The sequence below is a fragment of the Scaptodrosophila lebanonensis genome, unplaced genomic scaffold (assembly GCF_003285725.1).
Source record: "Scaptodrosophila lebanonensis strain 11010-0011.00,11010-0021.00 unplaced genomic scaffold, SlebRS2 tig00000080-arrow-pilon, whole genome shotgun sequence".
Lineage (NCBI taxonomy): Eukaryota > Metazoa > Arthropoda > Insecta > Diptera > Drosophilidae > Scaptodrosophila > Scaptodrosophila lebanonensis.
This window is the reverse complement of record NW_022060561.1, coordinates 168,062-182,492: the sequence shown is the minus strand read 5'-3', so window position 1 is coordinate 182,492 and position 14,431 is coordinate 168,062. Positions and strand designations below refer to the sequence as shown.

General features: G+C 34.8%; 1 protein-coding gene and 1 long non-coding RNA gene across 2 annotated transcripts; one reads left to right on the top strand and one right to left on the bottom strand.

Annotated features, from left to right (window-relative positions):
* Nucleotides 1-8,375: 8,375 nt before the first annotated feature.
* Nucleotides 8,376-8,958, top strand: LOC115626123. The gene is made up of 2 exons (XR_003995561.1): nucleotides 8,376-8,457; nucleotides 8,521-8,958. It is a non-coding gene; the product is annotated as an uncharacterized LOC115626123 (long non-coding RNA).
* A 1,130-nt stretch (nucleotides 8,959-10,088) lies between these two features.
* On the bottom strand, nucleotides 10,089-11,181 carry LOC115626126 (protein CDV3 homolog). Its single transcript, XM_030521380.1, has one exon. It carries the CDS (start codon nucleotides 11,082-11,084, stop codon nucleotides 10,284-10,286), a length of 801 nt encoding a protein of 266 aa, XP_030377240.1. The 5' UTR covers nucleotides 11,085-11,181; the 3' UTR covers nucleotides 10,089-10,283.
* Between the last annotated feature and the right edge of the window lie 3,250 nt (nucleotides 11,182-14,431).

Below are 14,431 nucleotides of genomic sequence, written 5' to 3'. Positions count from 1 at the left end.
TCAGTTGCATATTAAAATAAATGAAAGAGTTTAACAATTCAAGTGATAAATGCAAATATATTTTGCATTAGTTAAAGCAAAACCATATACTTGCCATTAAAATAAGACTTAACCAACAAACACACACTTTTTTCAGCAAGCTTGCTGCAAATATTTTAAATAAATACATTTTTTATAGATTTTTACACACTAAAAGTAAATTTGAACTGTGCAAATATAAAAGGACACATCACTACATATTTATTCTAAAACAAAAATATATGAATAAAATAATCCGATTTAATCAACCATGAAAATTTTGGACCACATTTTATGCAATGAGAGTAAAGTAATTAGCTGTAAGTCATGAACAATTTAATCAGTAAATGTAAATTAAATGACTTTGACAGAATGTAGAAGGTAGAACAAATTTTTTTCCATAATTCTAAAAGAATTTGGAATGTCCGCCCAGTGTGCTTTGCCAAAATGGTGCACGCAAAGGCAAATGAAGCATCTGCCACATAATTAGTGTGTGTCTGTGAATGTGTGTGTGCTGATGGCAACGTGCTGAAGTAGCCATCCGGCATTTCAAGTGCAGGCCCTCTGAAACACAGCAGCGAAAACAACAACAATGTAGAATGCACAAGATCGCAACGCACTTAAGTATGCAACACAAAATGTTCGTACGTTGTTTGTGTGGCAAAGGCGCCGTATTTTGTTGCAGTTGTTGTTGTTGCTGCTTGTATATGCGTGTCTGGCTAGCTCAGCATTTCAGTTTTCCACTGCCACTGTCTTTGTTGTTGTTGTTGTCATTGGTGTTGTTCTTGCTGTTTGGCTATTTACTTAGCCAAAACGTGCGTAAAGTTTTAACTTTTTTGCTGGCACGCCTTTTTGCAAAGACATTTGTTGCTGTCATTATTCCTGTAGTTGTTGCTGTTATGCTTGCTGCTATAATTGTTAGTCATTTGGCGACCCACAGCTAAAAAGTTTTCGACATAGCATGCATTTTATGTCACTTTAAAAGCCAATTTGTTAAATTTATGGCCGAGCAGCTGCTTTATACTACATAATTGAACCAAGAATATATTTATGATTGCAATTTAATTCACTTATTTTGATTTACGCTCACAGAAAAAGTAAAAGACAATTTTCTACATTAAAAAGGAGCATTCATTCCTAATTAATTTGTGTATTTTTCCTAACCTTGATGGACTTTTAGTGTAATTGAAAAATGTCCATAAACAAAATCAATTGCGGATGCAACTCAGGCCACAATATTTCAAAATTAAAATGGCACGTCAATGAAATAAGTAGTTTTCCTCGGGCCAAATGGTACTGGCAATTAATTGGTCAAATGGTAAAGTACTTGGAAGCTGTGGATGTCAAGCATTGCTGTGTTGTGTCATGAACAGAATGCAGACTGAAAAAAGTTTTAAAAGTGAATAAAAGCAAGAGAAGTCCAATAGTGAACTCAGTGTTATATACTTTATTCTACGCGTGTATAGCAAAGATAAGAAAAATGAAACTGCTGCTGCAGCCAGAAAAATAGTTATGCCAATCTTTTTTATGTATGCATTTAGAAAACAGCAGGCATTATCTTAGAATTTATCGGCATTTAAATATTTATAAATGTATTTCTGCTGTATATTTATATTACCTCGTTGTGAGTGGAAGTGTGAAATGTATCATCATCTTATGTATCAGAATCGTCCCCCAACTCAGTACATACGAGTATATATATACAAATAAAAGCTTACAAAACTACTTAATTATCAGAGAATTTTAATAATAATAGAGTTGGTTGTAAATTTATTTGTTGCTGACTTGGAGTCATGACTAGGTTATCATATTGTTCACAGACTAGAATAACAAAGCAATCCTGCGAAACAACGGTTCTACTTTTTGGTCATATCAATTTTCAAATTTCCCTGCGTTGTATTTTTAAGCATCCATCCAAAACAGCTTATTGATGCGCATATGGTAATGAGATTATTTGAATTATATTGTAATTCGAAAAACATCAAATACGATTACTTCGAGAAAATACAACTAAGAGGCGCAAATAGGTTGGCATTTATACAAAGAAAGGCACACACATACACACATATTTATACACATAAAGTATACATATATAGTAAGTAGTACGATTGGCGATTGCCAATAGACAAACTCCGCTTGAGCGTATAATTGCAAGCAGTGCTTTATAAATCAGCAGTATCGGCATCCTGACTTCTTACCGCCTCAGCCTCACCTCAACTCCTCAGCTCACTAGCTGTGTGTGTATGTCCGGATGTGTGTGTGCGGTTATGCACTTGTGTGCATTTGATTGCCGAGTTGCTGGCTAACTGAATGGGTGACTGACTGCTGGTTGTACATTTCAATAAAACATTCACTGCATAACTACAATGGGATAAGCTCTGGGCAACGAACACCAACCGTTCCCACAAAATGGGCTGTTTTCTCAAATCTTGAAATAAATTTAAAGATACAATTATATATTTTTTTAAAACTTTTGAAATTTAAGTTATTTATTAGTATTATTAGCTATCTGGTTATTAGTATCTATTTAATTAATTATTTTAGTCAGTCGCATAGTAAAATTTTTGTTTTTATAAACAATTGGTTTTTGTATTAATTTAATCACAATACTATTTATGATTTGGCCAAACATTCATTACCGACATCTCAAATCTAATACTTTCTAGAGCAACCTAAAATTTCTGAATTTTAAAACAGATTTAAAAGAATTGTTCTGTTGTTGCCACATTTAACTTAGAATCTGCAATTCAAAACTCTTTCTAGAACATTTCTGCATTTAGGAACTAAGTATTAAGGCAAGACAAGTCTTTGTGGAATTTTGTAGTTAAAAGAACTCTTTTTAAAGACAAATATAAATGAAAGATTCGCTTTGAAACCACATTTCGATATAAAAAAGGATTTAAATGAAACTTTTCTCTTAGTCTGTCATTTATTTAAATCAAACCTTAATTCCAAAATTGTGTAATTTTTCCAAAAAGCTTTTCGTATTTATATTGTTCAAACAAACAACAAAAATGCTATATTTGAATTATATGGTTGAAATCTTAAACCATGGTTTTAACTGTCTATTGATGACTAATATTTACACTGAACTACATCCGCTTTTTGCTTGCTTCATTTATATTTATGTTTTCCAATTTTTTGGGTGATTCCACAGTTATACCAATATATTTTTTATTTACTGGAAACCTTTTTCAATTCTACTTCAATTCTGCGTAGGTATCTTTAAAGGAATTCATTTACAAATATGCTTGTACGTACATTTAAAAGTTTGCAATATTTTTGGTTTAAATATTACTAGAAATTGATTTGCGTGTACTTCTAAGACATTCCACTTCTATTCTTTTGAAAAAAAGTTAAATGATTAAAATTGTTGAAATGCTGCTGTACTTCAGGGTTTCATTTAGTGAGTAATCGAGATGAGTTAAATGTAATCGAATCGAAGATGAAGTTAAATAGTTGCTCTTTAAATAGCAGTCAATCGAAATAGTTGAGAATGGATGAAACTAGTTTTAGTCGAAGGTCATTTATTTTCTTTACGCAAAGTTTCAAAAAACTCCACTGCACGATGGCTGCAATAACTTTACAGAATTCAACACAAGTTCAACGAGTGTGGCTTGACTCGCACTAATTCCTTTAGGATGATGATGCATGGATGTGCAGACTCAATGAGTGATTGACTAACCAGCTGTCGGTCTGACTGGCTAACTCATTGACTGACTGACTGGTTGACTGACTGAGTGAGTCGAGTAGAGACGAGTGCACAACAATAATGGCCACAAATGCAGCCGAGCACATTCAAAGTGCCAAGCTATCTGTATCGGCCGTGTCATTGTTATGGCTTACAGCTCAAATATTTACACCATTAATTGGCAATAATGCTGTCAATGCGATGGCTAGCTTCACAGTTTGTTTTGCCTTATAACCTAATTATTGCCTTTTAGCAGTTAAGCTTATTTCACGGCAATTAACGAATCACTCCACCTACTGAAGAAATTATTATAATTTGTTTCAGATTTTCCAATTTTTGTTCCTGTGTTGTGAAAATTTTGTTTGTTTGTGTTATCAACGTTTTAAGTATTAATCAAAGAAAAACAACAGCAAAAATTATCGCAGCACTTCCGGCACGAAGAAAAACAAAACAAAGTAGAGGAAGAAAATAAAAATAAAATTTTCTTCGACGGGGACATTGAACTACTCGGACGGTGCTCAGCCGGAGGCGTTGCGCAATATGTTAAAGCAACAATAACAACAGAAACCACAGCAACAACAGCAACAACAACAACAAGAGAAACATTAATAGAAATGGCAGCACGTAACATTAAACTTCAACAGCACAGAGTATTTGGGGCTTTCGGGCTGCGTTTTAAAGTTGAAATCATGATGTGCGCACACACAAGTATGTGTCGTAATATGAAACTGGCACGCGATCTCGACGACGACTGTGGCCAGCACTAACTATATAACTATATATACCTGCCTCACCGACTTAAATGAAATTTCTATGCAATTAAATTTAAATGTCGAATAAATCAAACCACTTTACAGGCACTTTACAGAATTGCCAGAAGGGAATCAATTAATGCGATCATTTTCATTTGTGTAATTATAGTATATGCAGCGATTTTACGGTTCAATAAATATAATCGTTGCCAATCAAATAGGCGTTTTTTAAATATTTTTTTAATATAATATTTCAATATACATACATTTTAGTGGCCTACCTATTAACAATTACTCCTCAATGCCAAAAAATATACCACCATGGAGTTGCTGATTATTTTCTCTGCTAGGGGCTAGAAATAAATTAATATCAACTATTCTCGTCTTTACAAAATTTAACCATTTATGGCTTTACTTTATTTTATTTGACGTCATACAACAGTTTTCTACAATTCTGAGGTAATCAACTCAATTAACCATTCACAAACATTTCCTCCACACTCACCGAAGCTAGTATAAGCAAATAAACAAAACACCAAACTCAATTAGATGACATAACTAAATAATCACAAACACATTCGCAAACACTACTGGGCTGTGCGAGGAGCTGAGAAAACAGAAAAAGGAGCTCAACAAGAACAACCAACAAGAACGGCGACAATTTTGAAACAATGACGAACACTGCTGCTTGAAAATTGCTTAAAATGTACTCAGAAGCCATGCCCAAGGAGCACTTGCGACAGCAGCCATAGACTTGGAGCCGCAACTGTGGCAGGAGCTGGGCGGGCCCAAGCCGCATGAGCTCCACGGCATTCCAACATGTGACGCACGTGACAAAACTTGTCAAATGACTTTACTTTGCTTTGACTGCGAATCCGTTGTGAAGTAAACAACGACAAGTTGAAGGATGGGAGGGGATGTGGTGGGCTGAGGATGTTGGGATCGTTGGTGTGGCCGAAGCATATTTCTCTTATGAAATGCGCAACTTAGAAGGCAATGCTTCTTACACTAGTCAGCATGTGTCCTTGCAGTAATTTCAACTTTTGTAAGAAAATTGACGCCATAAGTTTTTCGAATATCTTATAAACCAAATTTGAAAACACTCAATGAATGTGGGTTCGGTACTGACTGACTAACTTGAAGTACAGTTACAATCTACAATCTGCTAAAATAATACAATTGTTTCCTATTAACTTGAATTCCTACTAACTTGAAGTACAGTTACAATCTACAATCTGCTAAAAGAATACAATTGTTTCCTATTAAAGTAATATTCCCATTTTGTTGCTATAAAATTAATACTTTTGATGCGTTGGACTAAAAAATCTCAGCTGACTTTGCATGGAACTTTGCATTTTTATTTACCAAAACTTTCCAAAGCAATTGCTGATATTCTGATGACGTAATATTTAATATATGAATAATATTAAATATACTTATTCAAAAAACTATTATTTGTATTATAATATAATATTATATTTTATAATACAACGTTATAATTTCAACTTCAAAAATAAAAAAGCCTAAGAAAAAAGTATACAATAATGTCTAAGGACAGACAAAAACTTTGTTTTTAAAACTGTTTGCCTTTGTAAGTATTTCAACAAGCTTTCTGATTTTCACAGTTTTTAATATCCCAAAACATTTCCCAAAAAGTATTCGACTTGGACTTAAGTATGAACGAGAATTTTGAGGTTGACCAGTGTGGAGTCTTAAAATCCAAACACTTTAAATGAACAACAAACCTACAGTTTTCAGAGTCAAGAATTTACCGATTAAGGTCTTATTTCTGTTACAAAGAGATATCAATTCTTTGTCATTGCCGGCGCACTTCTCTTCTCTTTTTTTATTTATTGCGATATGTTACAGCTCAGTCTTCTTTGAAAGTTGCCTAAATATATAGTATGTGCTTTTTGGCATATGTACATTCTGTATTATTCTATTATTCTTACGGCTTTCGAAAAAATGTGTTAAACTCCACACATTTCCAAAGGTTCTTGCAACTAAGAACTTAGCTCAGACACTTCTGTATTTCCACATTTTCACTATCGTTTTTCTATGGCTATGATAAACATATTGCATATTACGATAAATAACAATTTTTTAATAAATTTGCATTCATAAATATGAGTAGATTTGTGAATCAGAGTTATAGGCAGGCGGAAAAATAAATATAGCTTCGACATAGATGGAAAATTTTAAACCTTTAACGCGTCCCTACAACATAGAAATGCATTTTTATATGATTATAAGAACACTTGTACAAACAAGTCTCTCCCAAGTCATCATAATCAAATGCTAATCACATAACGTAGCTATTTGTAATCGATATTTGAGCCTTTTTCTGCTTCAAGCCGTACATAAGTTAAAGGATTATTTATTAAAATTTTTATTTTTGCCATAAAGAAATATATTTTATTGCTTACTATTTTAAAACAAAGAGGTTTATATTTTCATTCCTTTATTAGTTCTGCGATAGAGTAGTGGTAGCAAATGCCGTAGAAATAGAATCAGAATTTATTTATTTATTCATTATATTTTTATGTCAACAAATATTGACAGTCGACATAAGGAATTATAAAAGTTATAAACAAGTTTTTTAAAGCTACGAAAGCCTAAGTAGGAGTAATCTAATCATATTACAATAATATGTAATAAACTATTAAAAGTAGCGATTGTAGGAGCAGAAATAGAGCAAATAGTCGCATAATTATTAGAAAAAGAAGGCGAACTAGCAGTCAAAGAAGTAGTAATAGTAAAAGAATAAGAAATCTTCACAGTAGTAGAGCACCAGCTGGACTAAAGTAGTAGTAAAATTTGCCATGCTAGTAACAAATATATAAATGCAATAGTAGGTACGTCCAAATAATAGGCAATAATGATAGACATTATTAAGTGAATAATAATATTACTAGTTGTACATATTAGTGGAAGTGATGCTACACCCTAGTAGCTACAAGAGCCAGTATTAGTAGCACAAATACTATTTAGTAATATAATTTATAGCAATAATAGTATTAAGTACTTTAAAGCAAGTGCTGTGTTGTTCAGTGTACAAGTGGAGATCTTGGGTTGGGAGGGACTTGAATAAAACAATAAAAAAGAAACCTTTCGCCAGTCAAAGAGACGTTGTGGGGTTAACTATGTGAAGCAGGGCTGGGGAGAAGGCACTTGTTGCGCTGAAGGCGCTTCTTCGGTTGCCAAAGCATTAGCTGAGTTATGAACGTCAGGCTCTAGGGTCTGTGTTGTGGGTTGTTAAGGGGCTGACCGGAGTGTGGCTGTGTTTGCGACAGCAGAAATATTTTACAAGTGCAGTGAAGTGTATTTCTATTTGATTCGCTGGCAGGCGCATGACTACACAGATTTATTTTTTTCTCTCTGCCTGCTTTCGCGGCCCCTGGGCGTTGGCTACCTCAAAAGTTAAATCGAGCACAAATGGTTAGGATGGGCATTCGAAATGGCATTGGAATGGGAAACATTTGCAAGAAGCGTCCAAATAATAGACAATAATATCGAGTTATTAAGTGATTGTAGAATTATTGGCAACAAGTCTTGTAGTAAAAGAAATGCATTCTTGGCAGACAGATGATTGCAATTATAAATTAAATACGGATTATTATATCCATTATGGTTCATAAATTTCATATATATAACTTATATGTATATCTTGCCCTATGGTTAGCCTGATAACAACAAAATAATCATTTCTTACAAATACAAAAATGTGTTGATAAAATGCCAAAGTCCCAAGTGGAAATTGGATATGCTGACCAATCCCTATGCTTTCACATTAGATACAACTTAGGAGTTTTTAGAGATAAAGTAGGCACTTAAACATATATAGTAGGCTTTGAAATATCACTAAGCAAAACGAATATAATTGCCTGTATTCGATTGCTTGGAAACTCATTCTCGTTACGACTCCTATACGGCAAACATCTCTCGGCAGTAACCAAAATTTTTTTCTATTTATCCTACTTCCGTAAACAGGCTAATGTAAGTGTAAAGGGGAGGGAGATATTGAGGCTGTCTTTAAATGAATTCAATTGGTATTAACAGAAACTATTTGCTGCAAGATGTGTAATCCTCGCATATGCTCGATGCCTGGAACGTGTTGCGGACCAACTGGCGGTTTGGGTCCCTGCGGTCTGTGTGGAGCGTATAACGGACAATGGTTCAAAGCAATTAACCATTGTTGCGGCCCCTGTGGACCCTACGGCTGTTGCGCATGCTGTGGGCCATGTGGTGGACCATGTTGTTAGCCTGCTTAGAAGGAATGTAGGATTCTAAAAAGCATTGAAAACTGGTTATGGTGGCCCCGAATGGGGAGCGATGCACGGCCTGTGGGCACTCAACAATCAATACCCACAATAGGCCATAGCCTACAATTTGCTAGCGAGGCATTTTTTTTGCTGTCAAAGCCAAAAGTGAAATTTTTTGGTTATGCCTAGGAAATAAGAGAAACAAAAATTCATAGTAAAAACATAATAATTAAAATACTTGGAGTTTTTGGTAAGGGTTCTGAAGAAGAGGGGTAAGGCTGCAGATAAATTGGACAAACGTTCATTAATGATGGGCGTGAGTTGTTGCGAAAATAAAACATTATCTAGCTTATCATCAGAAATAACTGTTGTTACCACCTTCTGCTTAAATTGCCATTATACTATCTATTTTGTTGGTGGTCTAAAACACAGCTAATTGGCTATATATTTGGCGATATATATTCTCCCTATCATACACATTCGAATAAATCTTGATATACCTGAGAAAAAGTTGCTTAAAATATTACTTTCTCTATAAATTGCTGCTTATTTTTTATTGGAAAAAAAAAGATTTTGATAGGTAAGTATAGCTTTCTTAAGCATCAGTTTTCGAGCGGCAGTTTTTCAAAAGTGTAGACGATTTTTGTGTTCTTCGTAACCTGTTAAAAGTTTGAAGTTCAAAAGTGAAACAATTTTGAAATCTTTTTTTTTTTTAAATGTCTAATCGTACAGACATTTATACATCCTTTTTTCCAACGTAAAATTTATAAAATATGGAAGCTAGACATTGCGAAAAGGTACTTTTATAGCCTCTAGTGTTCAATCAACTTTTTCTTGTTCATTCAATCATTTACAAAACTCTTGTGAGGACACGCGAAAAGCCAGAAAAGATTTATCTATTGCTTTCAAATCAGAACAAATTCCTTCTATATATTGCTTGGCGAGATTATACAGACAGAAACGAGTTGGAAAACAAAGGCATTTGTCCTTTAATTCTTCTCGCAAGCGTTCACCTGCTTCCATGTTTTGCGTTTGAATTTCTCCAACATTCCCTCTATCGTTTGGATAAATCTTAACCCAATATTGATAAATGGTGCTATTGATTGAAACCAATGCAGAAATAGTTAATGTATTCATATCACTGCTTCACATTTTCAAGTGGCTGTTGTGTAGAACAGCTTTTCGATATTTTATCATGTTCATTTGTCCGCGGGGCGCATTTAACGCTAAACTGACTCGATTGTAAATATTTGGCTCGTTTGGGCTAATGACACGCCAGGGAGTCTGCTAATGGCTGACTAAATTGTACAAAATGCCTAACCGAACAGCACTCAGAGAGTGGATGGATAGGGAAGTGTGGTCGAAGTTCTGTGTGTTTTATTTAAGGCTCACTGACAATCATGCTCTTCACGCTACGCTGTTGCTCTAAACGCATATGAATTGTTTTAGGGGGATTACAAATTTGGCGCTGAATGAATACTATGAAAATAATTTACGGGGTAATTATATATTCCAAGGGGGCCTGCGAGGTAGCGATGAAAACTAGATATACTTCATTCACTACTTGGCGCGCTTCGAGGAGTGTGCAGCGCTCAGTGAGGGGAAGAACTCGGCGCTGTTGAGATCGGGGGCCTCTCCTTTGGCCAGCTTTGTCATTGGCTTCATTGGTTGGTTCAGCGATGAGGGTGGTGGCTTTTTCTTGCCGGATGCGGCGGCGGCACAATCGCCCTGGCTATTCCGTAGAGCCGGTGGCACATAGACTTGCTTCTTGACCTCCGGCTTGGAATGAGCTTGCGATGGCGGTGGCGGCATGACCGTTGCTACTGTTGATGGTTGCTCAGTGATTTCCAATTTTTGCCAGGGACAAATACTGGCATCCTCAAGGCCCACCAGCACACCATCTCCACCAGAAGCTGAATTTCCCATGCAATTGTTGCTGTTGTCGATCGCTAGATCGCCGCTCAACTCGCCATCCTGTCTTTCGCCAGCATTATCAGTGGCCGGACCGCCAGCACCTCCGCTAGCAGTGAGTGCCATCATCCCTGATCGGGACACACTGGTAAAGTGCTTTCGATTCTCTTCAGTGAAATCGCACCACTCGTCCTCCTCATCGTTGGCATCATTAGAAAAACGTATTTTAAACTCCAGAGTGGAGGCATCGGAGGTTGTTGTGGAGATGCTATTGGTGCCAGACCCAGAGAAACTCATTTGAGTGTCGTTTGCCCGTGTCTTGCCATTGACTTCAGGCACTTTGGTCGCCTCCTCCAGGGTGCGGTACAACTCGTCGGCAGCCAAGTAGTTTGGTTTTGTTTTGGACTTCTTTTTATCCTTCTTGGCAAAAAAATCATCCAAACTGGACATTTTTATTGCTTCTTATATTTAGAGTTCGTCGCTACGCGATTAACTAATTAAAAATGAACTATTTTGAATGGTATATCCCTATTGATACCAAAAATTTTGCTTTTATTAACGAGTAACGTTAGGCGATATTGAAATCTTACACACATTTGTGACTGACACTAAAAAGACAATTAATATATGGCCTATTAAATTTCCAGCTATACATAGATGTATTTCTATTTGAAAAGCAAAATATGAGGAATACTTTTATGTGGCTTAGGACTGAAAACACAGCACAAATGATTATCTATATACGGTAGCTGCTGTCTCAAGATCAGATATTGCAGAGTTTATTGGGAGTATATTAGGGGTTCGTAAATTATTCATTAATGAAATATTAATTGGGAGCTTTAAACATTAAAGCTTTTTTGGTGGAAGAGGGGACAACGTGAAAAGTATATCTTTAAACTTTCACTACTTGCACTGAATAGTCACTAGGCATACATTTTAGGGACATTTTGTGGCCATCTTTGGATATCCATAATATATTCGCATTCGCAAATATTTAAATGGTAATTAATTTTAATAAAACAAGCATTTCTTTCGCTAGCTGTGAAGTTTTTTTTTTACCGTGTTTATTATTGTTAAACATTATTTATAATTGGAAACATTAAATAAAGTATGGAAAGTATTTAATTGTAAATTATACCAAAAATATTTAGCCATCAACAACTTTTTCAAATGTTTTTATTATAATTCGAAAACAGTAGTTTGGTTGAACAGTTTGGCGAAATTGTTCTGATGCTGTGTGAGGATGCAAGGAAATAGTTTTTCTATACATATATATAAATATGCTCGTACATTGTATTTAATATTCTTTTCAATGAAATTCATGTAGTGTGTGTGTGTGTGTAATTTAATTACACATTTGAGTGTAAGGCTTCCTATACATTGCGTCATTCAGAAGTAAAGACGGACCTGCGTGGACGAAAGGACGAATAGTGGAGGGGGAGTCAGGGAGTCAGACAGGCAGACAAACGACCACACTAATTAAATAATAAATTAGAAAAGGGCGTGCGCGCACTTTTCATATGTTGCCCACTTTTTGTTTTATGTCATTTCATAAAAAGCTTTGCGCTCACTTGCACAAATGCAATGGCAGGCGCTGACAAGGACAATTATTGCACAAACACGCACACACACATACACATATATACACAAACTGGTAATTACTCAAGCAGACGACATCGCGTCGAGTTTGCAGTCAAACATGTGCATAGAAAAACATAATGAACATATGGCACAGTGGCATAAAAAGATTTTTTCACTCAAATGTCTGTGCGGGCGTAAAGCAAGGGGACAAGTAAGAGGGCGGGGGCGATGTCATGACGCGAGCATAATTCTAATTAGTAACATATGGAAACTATATGCAGCCGGATACACAAAAAGAATTTGTTCATGTTCCCTGTGCGTAGGCGGAACAGCAGGAAATCAACGGAGAAATATACATTCGTGTATGTGTAGCCAAAAGCAAAAGCAAGCAATTCTAGAAAATAATAATAGACGCGTCATCTAACATCTTAACTGAGTTACTAATCATTTATAGTATTTCAGAGTTGAGATAAAAAGGGGTTGGGAAAAGTTAATCCCGAATACACTTGCGAAATCCCTTGCTTTAGAAAACTATTATTTTTAATCAAATGTTATCAAATGTTATCAAAATTTATACAAATAAACCTGAAATTGTATTAGTGTTTGTTTAAATATATATATATTTGTATTTTATTTGTTGATCAGTACGAGAAAAGGTAATGCTATTATATTCGAGTAAAGCATTAGTTTCTGTAGATTTCAAAGGCACTATATGTACTTCTATGACTAAAAGCTTTATGTATCTATATATGACAATCCACTTCACTTAATTTTCTTAGACTTGTTCTCGTATATAGCAACCAACTAATAATATATATTACTTTATATTTCCTAAAATGCAAAATCGTTAATTTAATAACCATAGAACTGTGTTTATTTGTTATTCGAATCTAGAACATGCAAGATAATCAACAAAAATACATACACCAATGCAAACAATTAATACTAATTTTAATTTCAATAGCCCTTAGGCCCGCACCAGCCCAATCTCCCAATATACTTCTACCTTTAATTGTTGGGACTGCTATTGGCAGCCGCTAATTAATAATTATTCAATTAACACCCAGACCACAGGAGATAAAAGAAAAGAGAAACGAAATTGGCCGGAAGCTGGCAGCTAACGAGTTTTCAAAACACATTTAATATACTTTATTAAATGTAACCCAATTATGTGCCTTCGATTTTAGTTTTTCATTTATTTACAAAGCCAATCGATATGCTGGTGCCATGAAATCGCTTCCGGTTATTTAACTAATTAACCAGTCGCTTGAGAGCTTTAGGCAAACCTTTAAATGCACGAAAACATAAATTCAATTTATGGGCATTGGAAAATTCGTCATGGGCCAAGTTTTTCTGCATTTAAGTCACATGACGCAGCTATATGGATGTGCGATGTGTCTGCCAAGTCTGCATAAAAGTTCTGAAAACCATCATTGGCCAGCAGCATGGAATCGAAAAGTGAGCGAGCAGCAAAATGTGAGATAGGGAAGTCGCAGCCAACCAAGTGAGACAACAACCAAGCGATATAACCCTCATATACACTATCTCAGGGTGTACATGACTTTGGCAGTGTGTTTGTTGCTTTAGTTTGTTATGCGAACTCTATTGTACTTTTATTTAAAAAAAAAGCCTTGATTCCAAAAACTGCATTTACATGACTCGCAAATTTAACAATCTGAACAATTGTTGATGGGTAGCTTTAATTTCGTTTCATATAGACAGACTAAAATTTATTTATTACAGTTTTTTATAAATTTGTTTTTTTAATTGAATCTCTGCTAATTTGTTTAAACACATTTTGTTCTAATTTGTGACAAACATACTTTTAAAAGTGTACTATTTATTAACCGTTAATATGAATAGAGTGTGGTTCTTCTAAAATGTTGTCTATCTATCTAAAAAACTTCTACATTCCTTGCTTCAATACAACCTGAAAATATATGGGCTAACAGTAATTAAAAGCATTTTTTTCTAATTTATATAACAATTTATTATTGAACAAATTAAAAGACAAACTTACATAAGTTAGTTTCGTTGTTTGAAAAATGTTCTTAATTAATTTCAATAGAGTCCTGTATTTCTAAAATCACGTCTATAATACTTTTACATTAGTTGCTGTAACACAATAAGAAAATATTAATTTAACTTTTGAAAGCTTCGATTGCTATTTTAGATTCTTCTTTCAGCTAATATGATATGAATCTGTAATTGAAAAT

What these genes read in the sequence shown, in the direction of transcription:
- LOC115626126 (XM_030521380.1), bottom strand. Translation starts at nt 11,084, where the DNA reads ATGTCCAGTTTGGATGATTTTTTTGCCAAGAAGGATAAAAAGAAGTCC.